This window comes from Haemaphysalis longicornis, unplaced genomic scaffold, assembly GCF_048455015.1.
Source record: "Haemaphysalis longicornis isolate Haplotype H1 unplaced genomic scaffold, Haemaphysalis longicornis Haplotype H1 scaffold_9, whole genome shotgun sequence".
In the NCBI taxonomy this organism is placed as follows: domain Eukaryota; kingdom Metazoa; phylum Arthropoda; class Arachnida; order Ixodida; family Ixodidae; genus Haemaphysalis; species Haemaphysalis longicornis.
Genome location: NW_027526460.1, coordinates 170,976,727 through 170,995,406, shown reverse-complemented (window position 1 = coordinate 170,995,406; position 18,680 = coordinate 170,976,727). Strand labels below are relative to the sequence as shown.

At 46.6% G+C, this 18,680-nt stretch overlaps 1 protein-coding gene across 9 annotated transcripts in view; it reads left to right on the top strand.

Annotated features, from left to right (window-relative positions):
- Positions 1–5,635, top strand: part of LOC144152592 (neprilysin-1-like) — a 109,915-nt gene extending 104,280 nt beyond the window's left edge. For all 9 annotated transcript variants that reach the window (XM_077683901.1, XM_077683902.1, XM_077683904.1 and 6 more), the window contains one exon: positions 923–5,635. In XM_077683901.1, the coding sequence (XP_077540027.1) occupies positions 923–3,049 (2,127 nt within the window). In that variant the 3' untranslated portion in view covers positions 3,050–5,635. The remainder of the gene's footprint in view (positions 1–922) is intronic.
- The last annotated feature ends 13,045 nt before the right edge of the window (positions 5,636–18,680 follow it).

Sequence of the window (18,680 nt, the reverse complement as noted above, 5' to 3'; positions counted from 1 at the left end):
CACCCTAGAGTGGAAAATACCCGAAGAGGTGGGTTGGCCTACGGCCCGTCGTCAACACACGGCACCAAGGACCGCGCACCGTAGGCAATGCCACTCGCCGTGTGGATTAGCGGCGACGCGTTACTTCTACCCGCAGCATGCTCATGCTACTTATGTCTCTAACAGATGCCTCTGTGCCGAAGGCTAAAGCGCATTCAATATTGTTGCGGAGCAGGCGAAACGCCTATTCACAAGTAGTAAACGAATGATTCTCTATCATTAGCAAGGCAAATTCAGACAGGCAGCTAGGTCTTTCAGCTCGTGCACTCGCTAGTCCGCCTTTAGCGAGAGCCAGAGATGGGCCGGGGTGCGCGGAATGCGTATAGGCTTCGCAGTCCGCAGCCCATGAGCTTCAGTGCGAGGCCCGAAATCCCTCCCCCTGTTTTGCTTAGTTGTACTCCGTGTGCCACGTTTGGGACCATCACTCGGTCCTGCAGACACCAGGCAGAGGATTTTCGCATGTGTTGCTTTCTAAATAAAATAAAAATGCAGTGTTTGGCGACTAGAATACCTTAGCATCACCGGAACCCAAGTCGTAGAATTAAAATTACGCCCGTTGCTATCAATGCATTTCCAATTCAATTCACCATACTCAGAGGCAGAACAGGCAGTAGGACATTTTCCTTACCTCGCGAGACTGCGCCGTGGTGCGTGCACAGCTGTGCACACGCTGGGCCGCGCGTGCCCGCTTTGACAACCAAGTAGCCATGAAAAGAAAAAAAACCGCTTACGCGCCCCGTCTTCCTTCACCGCTGTTCCATGGAGGAAAGGACAGCGAGCTATACTTCCAGGTGATGGAGTGCTCCTATGAATCAATTGTGTATGACTTTCGTGGTGCTGGAGGTCAACTGAGGAAGAATCATTGATATTTTGCCGTTCGCAGGAATCACGTGGCGGAAACGAAGCGGCGGGCAAGAGGCGCCGCAGCAGGAAGGCCATGCTCGCGGCGGGCATCTTCACGCTCCTGGCGCTGGTAGCCGCGGTTGCAGGCGCGGTGTTCGGTCTCGGCCTCGCCGGCGGCGACGCTGTACGCGCCGAAGCTCTCTCCGACAGTTCTACGTCGCTTCCACCGCCGCCGTGTCACAACGAGCAGTGCAACCACGTGTCCAGGCTATTCCACGCCGCGCTGTCGTCCAAGTATGACGCATGCCAGAACTTTCACCAGCACGTGTGCACTCGTTGGAAACTTTCGCCGACGTCCAAGCTAACGAGCGTAATTAATCAGCAGAAAAAAATGATCGCGGATTCTGTAATTAGCACTCTGCGCAACACTACAGTACCGGTGAATGGGCAGACAGCGGTCGAGAAGGCGGCTGGACTATTCCAATCCTGCACAGATCTTGAAGAAAACGAATCCTCCTCGAACCAACAACCTAAGGCGGACATCTTAGCGTTCTTGCAGTCTCGCAGGGCGCCGTTTGAGCCCGAATCTGACGTTGACCCGGCCAGGCTCATGCTCGACTTTTCTCTCAACTACGGCTTGCCCACACTCTTCGACGCCCGGGTGGGAGGCCTACCCGATAACGCGGAACGCCTCTACCTCGTTCTCAGTATGCGGCGCTCTTTCGTGCATAGGACACCGGCTGGTGAGCGGGCTGTGCGGGAGCACCTGGAATGGCTCGGACTGGACGAAGCGCGGGTCCACCAGCTTGCCCCTATTATCAAGACTGTTGACCAGTTTCTCATTCGTCTTGGAGAGAGCGCGGTCAACGATGATGCGGCGGATAACAACAACAGGACGCTGCGCTTGCTGCGGACACTCGAGAAGACAATTTTAATGAAGAAGGGAGAGCTGTGGAACAGTTACATGAGAGACGTCACGGAAGGACTTCTTCCTGCCGAACATTACGTCGTGTTCCAAACACGCTACTTGATGACCTTCCTTGCTCAGGTGTTTAGGAAGATCGAGGCCAACCACTTGCGCATCTGGATGAGCTTCGACGTGTCCCGTCAGCTGAGGCAGATGTTCCGCGTAAGCAGCAGCGGCTCCTTCCACGTGAACAGCCCCGCGTACCAGTGGGATCTGCGATGCCTTAAGTTGACCACGCAAGTGATGCACAAAGCGGCTTATTCGGCATACTACCACAGGGTTGTTACGGAGCAAGTAGTTTCAAAAGCGGGTGAAATGCTTTCCAGTATAGCCAGTTCACTCGAGAAGAAGATTGAACAATCGGCGTGGGTGGAAGATGGCACGAAGCAGATCGCCATTCGGAAATTGGTGGGTATGAGGAAAATAGTCGGCTATCCTGAAGGCGCCAAAGATTCGGACTCGCTAAACAGCTTTTACGCGTCCTTCAGGGACTCTGGCTCCTCGTTGGTGCGCAACTGGCTGAACGCTTCGCGCTCCAATATGAGGAAGGCGCTGGAAGGGATGATGGAGCAGCCGACAACGCTGTTCGTGAACGAAGACATGTCTCTGGTGAATGCAATCTACAAGCCCCCGCTGAACACGATGGTGATGGGCCTAGGCCTCCTGCTGCCGCCATTTTTCGGCACGATAGCCGCAGTAGACTACGCGTCGGCAGGGCATCTCGCGGCGCACGAAATGATGCATGCCTTCGACGTGGCGAACAGTCGCCGTGACGACAACAACGTTCAGCGCGACTGGTGGACTGAGGCTTCGAAAAGAGAGTACGACGAGCGTGTCAAGTGCATCAGAAATTCGCACCTGCCGTTAGAAGGCGACTCAGCCGGACCGGATGACGTCACAGATTCGGAGATCATGGCCGACTTCATAGGGCTGTCTGGCCTGTACGAGGCTTACCTGACTGCCAAACAACAGGCGGGATCGCCGCAAGGGCTCCAGGAACTGCCCGGATTGAGCAGCGACCAGCTCTTCTTTGTGGCCTTCTGCTTCAAGTGGTGCTCGAACGCGCGGCCCACGGAGCGTTATCCGGAATACGAAGTTAGGTGCAATATGCCTCTAATGAACATGCCTGAGTTTTCGACTGCCTTCAACTGCAGTGCAGAATCTCCGATGAACCCTACCAAAAAGTGCGTCTTTTGGTGAACATTCCCGGTACACGTGGCAAGGTAACCAGACTACTCCACCGGTACTCACCACCGGTGACCCTGAGCACATGAGAAACTTTACAGCGCGTGCGAAGTGCAATAGCGAAAAAAAAATCTCAAAATACTTCTGCAGGAACTTGCCATTACTCTGGCTATGAAAATATACTCCCGAATGGTTGTGTTTAGCGCTGGGTTTCGGAATGATCGATCTCAGTGCTCGTTGTCGTTGTTTAATCGTACTCGTCCTCTGTCTTGCGTGCAACAGGAGTCTCCGTCAAAGGCAACGTTTGTTATATCGTAGATAAAGGGAATCCGATACGACAGAGAAGTCATACTTTTATCTCCTAGGTTCCGCAGGTCTGAACGTTCTTGTGTTTGAACTTGTGCTGACGGAAGGACTACAAAAGAGTACTGCTACGTTCACAGTCGCGGTCTTCCTAAACCTGTAAATACCCCCATGGGTATATAAGTAGTAGCCAACAAATACTTGACGTGCACTTGGCAAGGGTGTTCTCCCAGCTATTCTAGTACAAATAATTGAAGTCAGAACGCAAACATGCACTCAATATGCCTCTGTTCATACGTGAGCCATGCAATTTTCTTTGGTTTTGTAGTATTTTATCAGGCCACACGGCCACAATTCGGAGGCACTGCTAGTCAGAATGCACAAAACCTTGAATTGATCTTTATGTTTGCCCTCTCCATCCGCAAAGAATACCTAACCTTGAAGTGTTTGAGCTGGATAAACCTGCGCGTCTAGACAGGCATAAGTGCAGGACCCTAATACCAGCTGATAGTGAAAGGCGAACCTAAACAGCTATGCTTATGAAATAATCGCACGTAATGAATAATCACACTTGAGCAATATTAGTTTTCGCGTGCAATTCAGTCTGCGGTCGTGTTAATGTTGCGAATTTTTTTATGGTTAACATTTTTACAAAGCCTTGGAATCAGCTTGCTCAACTGTCGCCCTTTTTAAAGTGAACATCATCATAATATACCTCCAATCGGAAACCGTACTTGTCGTAACGGAATATTTCTCTGAATAGCGGTGTCTTAGTACACTCCTTGCGGCCATTAGCACTGAACAAGAAGTGTAACAGGCCTCGTACGTGGTACAAACGTTGATCTGTGGCCCAACTGGAGAACTTGAATATGTCCACACAGACTTTGCTTTAAGACTGTCATCCTTTCATTGTACTTAGTTGCAACTCACTTTATGCTATGTATACGAAGGTATACGTCGGCAATTATGCGAGGGATATCACAACATGGCCTCCAAACATAGCCTCCACATTGTCAATGACATTCGTTGAGTAAATACATTATCGTACATATTTATGAACAGGTTTCTGTGTACCTCACATGCAATACTTTCAGTACTTTCGTGTTGTCCTGTTCACAGCAACAACCTATTGACTGTGCAAATACATTCATTCCTTCGCGCACTCATGGATCATCCGAGCAGCTGTGCAAAGTATTTCGCCTGCACTACGCACATTATTATAGTATAATTTTTTCGTGCAAAATAAACGAAGCAATGTATGATGCCCCCTATACGCTTGCTGGTGCATCAATTCTGTGTCAAACTGTTTTAGGTCAAAATCGGCGTGTACGAAGAGGTTGTCCAGTAATTGTTTCGGAATCCTTTTATCGCGGTGAGTTTCTGGAAAATCTGGGCGCACACCAGACAGACAGTTGCAGGCAGCTGAACGGCGTGCCAGTGCTTGTTTTCTTGAACCCGGAATTCGGTGACTGTGCTTGGATTTATATTCCCGAGGGGCAGCCTTTTACAGTGAAGTTGTAATAGACCAGGCTCTCGCCAAAACTGCGTGTATCTATGGTATCTGCAGAAAAAAGTTCCGTCGAGAAAATTGAATCTGGTGGCAAAGCCTAATTTCTGGTTTAGGCTCTGTAGCTTTCAACGTAATTTTGAAATTGGCTGCTGGAAAGACTCTTTATTCGGCCGAGTTTTATTTACTTGTCACGATTACTTCACAGTGAAGTTTTAAGCTTTTCACAAGTTACGGCTCCTGTCAATGCGTCACACTCTGTGCAGGAAGTACGGTTACAGAAAACGGCTGTCGATTTTTTCATTGGAACTGTCCAAACAGATTTTATTGGCCACAAGCAGCTGATGCGTAAGACGACTCTAGCATTACGACCAGTTTCGTCGAATTTTCATAAATACGAAATTCACTGTGAAGCTGTGATTGTTGTGGAATCTCTGCCTGCCGCTAGTACGTTGGCTTTTATAGGTGGGAAAAGTACAGCCCCATGTTTCTCCGCTATCATAGAAGTGCAGTGTAGATGTTGCAAGTTTCATTAAGCGAACTAACTATAGAGCTATCATCAATCGCAAATGAAAATGAGTTTGCTTTGGTGCACTTCTTAACTATACCCAGCTACGTTGTTCATGCCTACGCCACATATTGCGACGGCAGTGATTTTTTTCTGTGTGATATGTTGATAGGTGGTGTGGTTCATGTGCTGAGCACGAGTTATGTTCTTATCAGGCCAGCATTCTATTCAGGAGTGCTGAGAAATGTTCGATCGCTGCAAATAAATTCCTTTCAACTGCCTCCGCTCTTGCTCCTGCATGTTTTTCTCTCGTTAACCTGAAGCTCTTAGGTACAAGAGTGTGAAGCCCCAATCCCTACTTCGCCGCATTTTCACATCACAGAGCGAAACAGTCCGTTGCACTACAAATGTATCGAGGTTACTGTGTAAGTATGCTTTTTGCTACTACGACGCAGTTTTCCGCACTTTGGAATGTGTGTACAACACATTGGATGTGTTTTGAAGAGGAATAACGCGCCATGTGCAGTTAAAGACGATGGAGTGTGCTTTCACAACGCTTGCTCATGTGCAACGCAAGCAGTGTAAGTACAGCCGCTAAAAGCACCTCCAGGTATTAGAAAAATCTGATTTGTTTTTCTCCTCATAGTTTTAGACCCCACTCTGAACATTATGAAATTGGAAATGTTCCCCCATTTTAGTAAATTAGAAAAAAAGAACGTTCACAAAGAACATTCGCAATTTGAGGGATTCAGAGAACACTGAAAGAATGCAATCGATGGTGATACTCTTGGTGGCGGTTGCAGGCTGTTTGCAACTCTAGGTTCAGCGACGCAGTCTGGAAACACTATTCAAGACAGCAAAAAATTCAGTTGCGAAAACACCCGCTAATGCGAAATTTGCGCGCAGCGCTTACTGCAGTCCTTTTCTTCACGGCGCATATCGGCTGCGCCTCAGGAAGTGATCGTGTGATCAACGCATGGCGGCGGGCGATACTCTGCGATATCCGACAGAGCGTCACCGGCGCCGAGTGTGTTGTTGATTGATTGATTGTAGGGTTTAACGCGCCGACGCAACGCAGGCGATGAGGCGCGCCGTAGTGGAGGGCTCCGGATTAATTTTGACCACCTGGGGATCTTTAACGTGCGCCGAAATCTCGTACACACGGGCGTTTTTGCTTTTCGCCTCCATCAGAAAAGCGTCTGCCGCGGCCGGGAATCGAACCCGCGACCTCGTGCTCATCAGCGCAACGCCTTAGCCACTGAGCCACCGCGGCGGGTCAGTGTGTTGTTGCAACGCGTATCCAAACCTCCCCAGCGACAGGGGCGTGATTCGGATGGGCCGCAAACGAAAGATGAGGAACACCTTCATGGTTAACAGTTTTGCCATAAATTTACAGTAACAGTGACCGCTGACTATTGCTGACGGTACGTGTCCATATAAAAACAAAAAAAGAAATATTCTTACTTTGTTATTATACAACATTATTATTAGACAATGTTATACAACATTGTTATTTTTAAAGAAAAATAACAAAGTAAACACCACTGTGCATTACACGAAACTTGAAGTGACTAGGTGGGGCCACATGGGGGTGCATTTGGCGCCATTTTTAAATGACTTGTGATGCGCATCTGAGTTTGCCACTTCGTTAAGACTTTATTGAAGAGCGTTAGAACATTTTTGCAATATGGTAAAAAAAAATCAATTTTTTAATCAGTTTTGCTGTCCATCCCCCCTTAAGTAATACAGATGTCCACAGGACCACTGTCGTACGACGGGGCAGGATTACTGGCTCTGTAAAAAGTACTGATCATTATTTTGTTGTAAGCTACACACCTGCACCTTCGACTTCGGCACTATCTCAATTACGATGAGCAATTTCGCAGTGCCTTTAGGAAAACAAAACAAAAATTAATTAGCAACCTTCTTATCTTGAAGTTAAACTAAACCAAACTTGTTGAGATTACCCAAAATATACATCAAGTAGGCATACGCGAACAAAATTGAGGTAACACTGGGTTAAATTTATTGTTTTTGTGCACTTGCGGGGTAAACATTTGTGTACAAGTTCGATAAGAATAATTTAGTTGGAGTTCAGACCTTCCCTTGTGTTTTCTCGTCTCTGTCCTGTGTTTTGTGCGGCGGAAATGAATATGCACAACTGCATTTGACTGTCTTTGATAACTCCAAGCGGTACAAAAAAAAAAACGCGACGAAGACAAACCACGGTCTCTACACACTATATGGAAGTCCCGATAAATACTTCTGTTGAAAATTTTTTAAAGAAGCACTGAGACAAATATTTCAACCCTGGAGGTATGCAAATAGCTGTGTACGTAGAGATCTGTCGAGGAAGTTTGAACAGCAATGCATACGAATAACGCATGTTAAGTCATATGCATAGATTGCACATCAGAAAAAAACAGTATCCAACACTTACCAACATATGCAGTTCTGTTGTGTTGCGGGCTTGGCAGTATGGACTGCTCCAGTCCGGCCATATGCACATAATAAATGGGACACGTCAGGGTACTTTGCTTGTGTGTGGCCAGCCAACCTGCACCGTTAAGAGGGGTCGCGCATAAAGCATTGCCATTTTATAGCATTCAAAGCAGACATGTTTCTCGGCCAACTGAGATTTAAGCATATCATTAAAACGTCTATTTGCGGCCCGCTTTCAATACTGGTTTGATTGAACATTCATTGCACATATTTTCACACTTTTACCTCTTTTCCTGCATAGGCACCTTGATTTTTGCTCATAGTTTCATTGCGCACAATAACCTATAGCTGGAGCTACCCACACCACCCAAGGGCTAGATCGAACCAGCACGCTGGCAGTGCGGAGCTCACGTCATGTTGATCAAGCAACCTTGCCCGAAACGGATGATTTGGCTCACTTGCCTTCCCAACCTGTTTGGGCCATGCAATCGTGACCGGAACTTCAATAGTTTCACTGGTGCGATCGTGACCAGCACTTCAATAGACTCCTATTCTAGGGCAAAACAGACACTAAACGGCCCAAAAGCTCCTTAAAAGCTTTTATTGGCGCGTAACAGCGCGTAAACTGGACGAGAATACGAAAAGGGAGAGACAAAAGAAGCGCTGTCCAGTTTTCGTCCAGTTTTCGCGCTGTTACCCGCCAGGGGACAGTACCCACTAGCCCAGCTTATTACACTCCTGAAGCTTTTATTCATCAACGGGTACTCAGGGCAGTACTGCCTAGTTCTATGTTGTGCGAACTTCTTTCGTGAAAATTTGTTTTTATCATTATGTAGATATTGTTGTGTTGCAAGGGGAATATTATGCCTTTATAAATTCAAATTATGGGTTTTACGCACTCAAGCTATATCTGGCCTAAGAAGGGCGCAGTATTGGAAAGTTTTCAAACCACCCAATAATTTTTAATAAGCAGCAAAAGCTGCACACTTGAACATTATTTTCCTTTTTTGCTTTCATCCTAAAATTTGCTGCTGCAGCTGAAATGAAGAAATTACAAAATGGTTGGCATATTCGAGGTTCTGCAGCACATTTGCATCTCCACAAATTTTGAGTACACAAACACATTTAGTGTACAATAAGCGAATGACAGTCTGCTCCTACCCTGTGTTTTTTCGATTCTAAGTCTACATTAACCATTTACACTGTGACGTTGATTCGGAATAAATAAAATTTGCACGAATACAGTGACCATAAAAGGCGTTGGTATTAGATGGTCTAAATACCTAAACAATCAATAGCCTCAAAATACTAAGTTCGTATTAGTGAAATTCCGTTGAGCACATAATAGCAAACCCCATATAAGCTGCAGAACAAATGTATTATCGGTTAAAGTTAATGCTTGGGCGAGTTGGTGTGCCATAATCTTGAATTCACAGCGTAAACAAGACACTAGGACGATCGGGAGGGCACGACACACATGCGCTGATTAACAACTGACGTTTATTGACACATAACACGTGAAAATAAAATATAAGAAATCCTCCACGACATCACTACCACCATGTGCTTACACCTCGTCTGAATAGGTTTCTTTTGCTGATAGCGCAACAGAAGAGACGCTTACACATTTTTCTTCTTTTTTTCTTTGTTTGCTATTTAATGAGCCTCAATAACATCTCCCCGTTTCCCCGTTTTCCCTTGTGTAAGCGCCAATTCTGTTGCGCTGTCAGCAAAAGAAATTACCTATCCTGTCAGCACATTGTGGTAGTGATGTCGTGGCGGAATTGTTATATTTTATTTTCACGTGTTTTCTGTCGATTTATTTGTTACCTTGATTTCTATTGTATTTATACCAGACGTCACAGCAATAAACTTCAGTTCTTAGTCAGCGCCTGTGTGTCGTGCTCTCCTTATCGCTCTCGTTTCTTGTTTCCCCTGTGAATTCTAAAAATGTGTAACCCACTTTTTCATCGACTGAAAAGCAGTCGGTGATGTCTGAGGCGGAAACAACCTTGGACTTTGAAATAGGTCTTACAAAGAAGCCATCTTGAATGCAAGTAGCACCAGTTAGCTGCCTGCAACACGTAGGTTATGAGAAAACGACAGACCATAGACCAGAAGCAGGCTGTTTGCCTTAAATCTGCGAAATGTCGGTGTGTTCCTCAGATCACAAAGGTGTGTTGTGCACTCCAAGCAGTGTTGTACTCTTTCCTCTAAAACAGGAACGAAATCTCGTTCCTCGTTCCTTCCCAATTTTCAAACGAGTTTCGGTTACATGTTCCTTTATTGCGAAAGGAACGCGTTCCAGTTCCACCTGGAGCATTGGATCGTGTCGTTAAATTAACGCTACATTTTTTTTAATTTGGATATGGTGTCGGATAATTTTGAGGTGAAATAAAGTGAGAAATTTAAAATTCAAACCGACCAACGCATATTATAAGAATAGGAACAACGCCAGCAGCAGATTATCTGTTGATAAAAAGAATCCACAGAAACGCTCTTAGCCGAATTTTTTTCAGGGACAACCGGACAAACTCAAGACATGTCTAACTGCTGTTTTGGTGCTCGTTTATTATGGGTGAAACACATATGGCACCTTCCACTTCGGCCTTACAAATGCGCAGTAATGTTACTATGCTTGAGATGTGCAAATAGAAAGTTACTCACACGCCCGAACATAATTAAATTTCTTGGACAAGAAATTGAGTCAAAAAGAACAATACATAGGCGTGTAATGAATGGTTATTCAATATTGCAGTTTATTTAAAATACCTTACAGGCCCTTTGCAAGTAACTGAGTAAGCGGTTACAAAATTGAAGCTTTGCGGATCATACAGCAAACGTTTTCGAGTAACAAAACACAGCAGCACAAGTAATGGCTACGAGGTTCGCAATACAAGTTTACGTAAGAAGACGATAACAAGAAAAAAATAAGTCAACAGCGTAGTCACACATGAAATATACGCGCAAGAATTACAAAGTATACCGAACACGACCAGGGTAGTAGATAAAGGAAACAAGCAAAGATAGCCAATTATGTCGACGCGACGGACAAATCAGTTGCTGTGGTTAGGAATACGCATAGGGGAAAAACAAAGGAAATAACGCGGAGCCTAGTCGCGTGCGTAAGCACAGGTTGAAACCGACCAACTAAAGCAACTCTAAACGCTGGCCGTCCACGTTCGTCCCGGCCGGGATCCGAACATTTCGGAGTAGGATATTTCGGTGCAGGACGTTTCGGTGCGGACATGTCGGTGTGGACATTTCGGTGCGCGGAAATTGCAGTGCACGGACATTTCCGTGCCGGATGTCTCGATGCGGACCAATCGTTGCACGGAATGTGCCAGGAATCCTATTAATATTTCAGTTTTATTATTTTAATTTCGTATGACGACAAGTTCGAGAGTTGTGTGCCTTTCAAATTTTACTTTCGTAAAACATTTTAAAGTTTTATTATACAAATGGACAGCCCCAGTCCTTTATTCTCAGCGTTACTGAAGCGCTTTGACTTCAATCGATGCGTTTTCTTACAGCGCATTTTGAACTCTCCTCCTGCAGCTCCTCAACCGTCACGAAAAAAATGGAAAGGAAGGAAATCAAGTTGGCTTTTATTAAAAGCACGTGTGCATCCGCCTTTCATCATTTTCTATATCACCCCCATCGTCGTTGGATTCCGTGTAGGTTCTTCTTTAAAATACCCAGCGATCGCACTACAGCGGCATTGCTAGGGGTATTGTCCGGGGGTGGGGCGTGTGCTAAGAGAACCAGCCTCCAAGGTCAGGGAGGCGGAGGGGGGCATTTGCGCCTTTCCAACGGGCAAAGTGAGCGCCGAAAGCTGATATACGACTGTTTCAGTTCTCGCCACAGCAGCGAATTAAAATTTCCGTCCTATTATAATGGAATGAGGCGAGGAGACGCCTGCATCCAACAATGTCCGGCGTGCTAATATACCCGGCTTCAAGAGTTAATTGCCGATGGGGCCACCGGGGCGAAGAAGCAGCGCTTCCTGGAAAGGGGCGTGGTCCCTTAGGTATGACAACGACGAGCGGAAGTGTGCAGAGAGCAAGCTTGTTCCTCGAGGGGGGCGATACTGCGGCCAACAAGACCTCTTCGGTGGATTTTTGTTGGGCACAAAAGATATTGGGTTAGCTCATGGTGCATGTGTAGCTATAGCACTGCTAGGCATCCGGCCACAGAATAAACTTCGTCCGGATGGCCATCGACGAGAACGAAAGAAGACTGGAGGAAGAGGCTTCTACTTGAGTGGTGAAACATTCAGTGAACTTCACAATACTTTATTCGCTACCTTGTAACTCTCGCCTTTGTGCACACGCACGGGCTCTGCTCCGCAGAGATGGCCTTTGTGATATCCCTAACGCATTGACAGGCTACCAGACACAGAAGCAGCCTCACCCCTGTCATACCTGGGGTTATCAAACGGAATTTTCTCCGTTTATTGTACCATTGTTTGCAGTTTAATTATAGGTTTTCATCTGTAACCTCCCAACCAGACAGATCGCAGTCAAATGTTTATCTTGATTGTATGTTGCGTGCGTCCTACGTATAATGAATTTGGCCAACACATTTACCTATTGGTTCCGCTGAATGACAATCATAATAATTTGCGATACCAGAAGCATGTGCATACGCACTTTTACAGATATTATAAGGCCCCTCCTACCGCGGCGCACACAAAAGCAAAAAAAACAAACTGATATAATTTGGAAAACATCGGACCTTTTCCTTCGGGTTTTCTGCGCTTGGGCTTAAATGCAAGTGATATGGAGCGTTTGCATGAACACGGGAGTAACTGGCCTTTGTACGCACAATTCTTACACGCTTTAGCAGAATTTAAGGAAGATAGGAGCTCCAGCTGTCTTCAAAAAGGCCCATTCTTCTTCCACGACGACATTCTAGACTTCTACGTAATAAAAAGCTGCCGACAACAGTATTTGCATGTTTGTTTTAGCGTCACAGCGCTGCCTACAAAAAAACACTTCATAAGATTTTCCGCATTTTCGGGGACAACAGATTTTTTTTAAAGCTGCTTTCTTGTGATAATGGAAGCGTGCCTTTTATTTAGAAAAAAATACTTGCCTAATGCTTCGTAAACACTGGTTGATTTCCTTAGCTGATGTGCATGCAGAGAAAAAGTGCGAATTGTCCGAATTGTCATATAGAATTGCTGTTTCAAAAAAGTAAGCAACAGATAATTCGTTTGGCGGAAAGTTAGCGCGCCGAAACGTCCGTGCACCGAAATGTCCGCACACGGAAATGTCCGCACACCGAAATGTTCCTGCACCGAAATGTCCTACACCCAGGGCGGCCTCTCTCAGGTGTTGGCCTCGAGGACATACCGTGGCGCCACCTACGAGTGAAGTCACTTGTAGGACGCCGGGTCGTGGTGTCGTCTCCTACAAGGCATTTCGTTGTGTATGCGACCAAGTGTTTTTTTTGTTGTGCTCACCGTCTTCCCCCTCATAGTGGATTTGATACAACTTACCGAAAAAAAAGTTATCTGCCGCTGTGGCTAGGTAGTTGCTACCATCGCAACCGACGGCTCATACGCAGCCATCTAATGCCAAGGACGATGCAACTGGTGCCGAGAAAAGTACGCTGTAAATTCATTATGAAATTCTTGTGACGAGACATGTGCGAAACTGTGTGTGCACGAAAACACCTTGTAACGGTGACGGAAAAGCGTCGCTCACTTGTGATCTCACAGCGCATACTGCTCGCATTGCCTGTTAAATGAAGGATTCCGCGAGAACGGTGATCGGATTGCTCCGCCGCACATGCTTAAAAGTGCTGCTATGATGTGCAGTTTGGCTTAAACAGTGCCTATTTCCCCTACAATGTCCGGCTTTGATTGACGAAGACTGCCGTAGCCTGTACTCTACGCGGCTCGTTTGTTTACTTTTCGCGACTCGTCCGCAATGTATGAATCGTATGAACGTGAGTTTTCAACGCCTTCGAGCGGGTTTGGGCATGGCTATATTTAGTTTTCAGTAGGACCTTGACGGGGGAATTTAAAATTGCAACGTGGGCTTTTGTTTGTTTACAGTGAGCTCTAGCATCAGTTTCGAAACTCACGATTGCTCATAAAAGGCGATGCTGTGTACGAGGTGAAACACGTCGTTAATGATTTGGGCTAATGGGGATTTGTAGAACAGAAGTGTCGAGCGTTGGGGGACCCGAAGAAGTTAGGGAAACACAACACGCGCGCGCACGACGAGAGGGTCTTCTTCAACAGTTCGCAGTCGCCGGCTTCGGATGCACGTATTCGAATATTGGGAAATTTAGGCTACGCGTCACGGCAGATATAACGCTAGTCCCTAACACAACTTTTCACCGCACTGTCACCCCCACCTTCTCGTATGTGCAACTCTGTATCCCCGGTTACTGCGGTTTAATCAATCGATGATCAAGATGCCTGCCACGGCCTCAGCCGATTCTTGAGCGCAGGTATCGTCACCCTCTGGCCACTCGCCACACCGCGCGTGAACAGGCCGGCGCTGTAGGGACAAGTCGCGGCAGATATTTGGGCATTGCTGTGAAAACCACAGCTGATGACACTACCTAGCAGAATTCTTCACCACACTAACATCCACTTTCACTAATCTGTAACTTCTTTTCCATGAATTGAGGGATTTTAAAAAGCAGCGACAGTTGTTGCTGCCGCGACCTGCGCCGGTTCGAGCCGCTCGGTCGGCCGTGCGGGCAGGCACGGCGGATGCGTGTGCGGAGCGTTTCTGCGAAGAGTAAACGCTTCATGATTTCCTGCTTTATACATGTCGTGCAAAGAAGGGAAATCTAGAAACCTAAATCGGCGATCGTCGTAGTCCCAATCAGTAATCGGTGAAACAAGCCGCAGCTTCCGCTTCGGTCACATACGTCATTCACCACAACGCCCAGTTCATACGGTTGTAGAGTCCCCATGAGGTCAAACTGCAACTGATGCACTGCGATTTACCTTCAAACGGAATATAACACGAAAATATTTTTACCGCGTGTCCTAAACTAAGTGTCACACACAGCTAGCAAATGCAGCAAGATAGGAACGGTGATCCTACAAGTGACGTCAAAACGATCGCAGCGCCGGCCTTTCGAGTGATGGGCCTCGCGGCCAATTGTCCATACGGAACGCGACGAAAATATGCCCAAGAGTGACGAAATTCCTGTCCTTTGTAAACTGGACGCACGCAATACAAAGGGACCTGGAAGTCCCGTCGACCCGTTCCCGCCAGATCAGCGATAGACCGAGTCGTGAGGAACTTCCAGCAGTACGGCATGCTGAGACACTGCGGCGCGCCCAGCACTATTGATAGCCGGTGACCCTTCGAATGACCTCACAGGGAGCGCAACTCCCCCAGAGAGCAACGCACCCGCGCCTCGCGCGCACTAATGCGGTAGTTACCAATGACAATATACAGATACGGTTGTTTCACAAGGGACCCACAGTGCCGGTTGGACTTGGGTCTTTTCTGGCCACTTCAGACAAACGATGAAAGGCACAAAGCATTCTCGCGGCTGCTCTATTCACGCATCGAACGCCGCGTAAGCTCAATCGGCATGAAAGCAAGCACAATCAGCGGCGAGCTGCGTGCTTATTCTTATGCCTTTGAGTTTCGAGGAAGCACGTTCTGCTGAAGGGCGCAGGCTAATTGGACAGCTTGTAGGAAGTTAAACAAAATTACACCATCTTCCCGCAGGGGAACCTAGAGTAGTATGCAAAGCAGCCATGGGGTCGATTCAAGTAGCCATTAGTTTTCACTTCGTCGTTTCCGTTAGGTTTAGGTACGTACCTACGGTTATACTTACAGTTTGGTTTCCATGGTAACCACCACACTTTTCACTTACGGGAACTGCGAAATGGGAAATTGCGTTGAGCCCATGGGTGTTTCGCATACTACTCAGGGTTCCCCTACGGGAAGATGGTGTAGTTTTATTAGATGCGCTGGGGCTATGTCCCTCCCTTGTCGTTGTTGCGCCGTCCACACCACCACTGCGCATGCTCGGCTTGCTGAACGCCGCGTGGTGTCTTACCCTTTAATGGCTCCTGGAGCGACAGTGTTACAGGTGTCTTCCTGGGCCGGCCCGACATGAGCACGCTTCCCCTTGAAGGGCTCCTGTAGCGGCAGTGTTGCCGGTGTCTTCCTGGGCCGGCGGATGGATAGGCGACGGACGACGGAGCCGAGAGCAAGAGATGGTTTGCATTGAAAACACAGTAGCGACTTGTGCATTTTTGTACTCGAGCCTTGGAATCAAAAACGGCCAAATCCTAGCAATGTAACGTTTTCAGGTGGAACGCCGTTCCTGCTGTTCCTTCATAAACCTAACGAGTTACCGCTACAGGTTCACCGACCCTTAATAGAATGGTGGCGTTCCTCCGTTCCTTTAAAATGGAACTATAGTTCATACCATAAGCTAGCTGCAGCACTGTGGAGGCTACATTGTTGTCTCCCTCAGGGCGCCTAACTCACCGCGAAGGAAGCAACAAAAGGCGCCGGGGCCTTGCGGTGCCACTTGCAGAGAGGGGAGAAGGGAATGTCCTTTCAGGACCCCCTTTACGGCGAGTTAGGCGCCCTCAGTGGCCGCACTGTTGCCAACAATGTATCCTCCACAGTGCTGCAGCTAGTTTGTGGTATGAACTATAGTTTCAGGAACGACGTTCCTTGGAACGCCGTTCCGTACAGCACTGACTCCGTGCTACAAGAGTCATTAGCTGGACGTGAGCATGCCATAAGTGACAAAAATTTAAAAACTATGCTTGAATGGTTTTATCTTTGTCATGTTCCATAACATCGCAAGATGAGTTCCGATCATTTAGCGGCACTGCTGCAGTTATTGCGCCCGCCGCAGACGTCGCATGGTATTTTTGTCTACCAGGCTTTATAACTGAAGTGCTGCGTTAGCTAACGCATAAACGACGAAACCAATGTTTATTTAAGCCCATTGATGCAATGCTAGCACAAAAAGAAGTTTGACAAATTCAAGAAAGTGGTTGGTGACGACTCTAGTTCAATTTTGTTTCATGGCGTGTGCAACGTTCTTCATGAGCTCCAGTTTCACCAAGCAGTTACAAACAGAATTAGAATGGGACACAAATTACTACGGTCATTTCGAACAAACCGATGGCAGGCATCACAACAGTGAGCAAGAAAGTCGGAGCACCATTGTGGAACTAGGCACTGACGCACCATGTACCAAACTTACTGCAGTCTTTAATAATGCTACGTGATATAGAGGGCAACGGGCGCCAAAGGGCTGCGCACTGAAAAGGTTGAAACTCCGGCTCAGAATTTTAGCCATTTTAGTGCTTAAATGGCGTCGCAAAATGTCGTCGCAAATGGTGTCGCAATAAAGAAAGTTACAAACTGGTGTGACTGTTCGCCGCGAAGGTCAGCATAGTGTAACGGTATTGTGGGCTTGCAAACATTGATATTATGAACGCATTTAGGTTACAATCTCATTTTAACCGGTTTTATTTCTAGAATATGGCTGTTAACCCTACTGCAAAGCCAGTGGCTCTATCCCAGTGCATATTGTGTTATGGAACCAGTGTTACACACTAGCACATGTTGGACACTAGCAATACCGGATACCAGCAACACTGCATGGTAGCCATGCTGCATACTAGCAACACCTAATGGTAGTCGTACTGGGTGGTAGCCGTAATGGATGGTAGCATATACTGGACACAGTGGTGCAAGAGATTAAGACGCGAGAACGACAACCTCAACGCCACAGAACAGTATATGACAGATTTAGAACAAGTACACAGCATTTTGTTTACTTTCGAAATTGTTATTTTTGCAGTAGTAACTCACACAAACTTTCTTTCGGCTCATGCATGGTCTACATGAAACCCTAATTTTAGACCTTCCTGGTCTGTTAGGAGAAATGCTTGCTGGTGTGCCACAAAATTATTGGTTCGACATGCTTTCCGAACGCAATCACATCAAAGGCGACACGTTTTTATAAGCAAATCCTGTTTATTACCTATAGACATTACTTGAGTGGCATATCGCCCAGCTTCTGACGCAGCTAGTCTTCAGCCTTTTGTTGCAGGAAAACTTTCTCCAATATAGATGTGGAACAGGGCTGCATAAAAAAACAATATGAGGTAGGCACAAATTTTCTGCACACGATCAATCACATGTGATATGCCTATTTCTAAAACAAAGCTTTCTATGCCTCACTGATTGCATTGACGTGCGAGTAAAACCCACTACTCGTAAGCCAACGTTCGACATACTGCCGCAAAGCCAAATATACAGAATGCGGTTCTCAACTTTTTATGCCTCCCTGGTGGCATTGATGTCCGAGTAAAACACACTGCAGGAAAGTCAACTTTATACAATGGGTTTCACAAACGTTACATCAACCATACACCACACAACATAAAAATGGCTTGTCTCTGCACACCTAATGGGCCTCTCGTAATACGCAGATTATAGTTTGGCAGTACACACGGATAGCGATTATCATTTGGCTTTGACTCAGTTGGCATGGAAGAAAGCGTTGCGTTTTAACCATTGTTCTCTTAAAAAAGGAGCTTTGATTTTTTCCGCATCAGGAGTTTAGCCATAGCATTAGGCTCACCTCTACTGTTGACTTTGTCAATAACCACTACTGTTTTGCTATTGCACCAGAAAAGCAAAAGTGGGAATGTCTTTTTTTTTAAACAGAGCTAGAAGAGTTAATGGCAGGTGGAGGGGAACTGAATGATAGACGCAACATAAAACCGCACGCTTCACTTAAAACTACACTGAAAGCTGAACTGAATACCTTTTTCTTTGAACTAAGAAATCGTGCGTTTTATGGCTATCTGGGCGTGTTGGTAGAACATGATGCGGGGAAAGACAGCACAGCAGGCACACGGA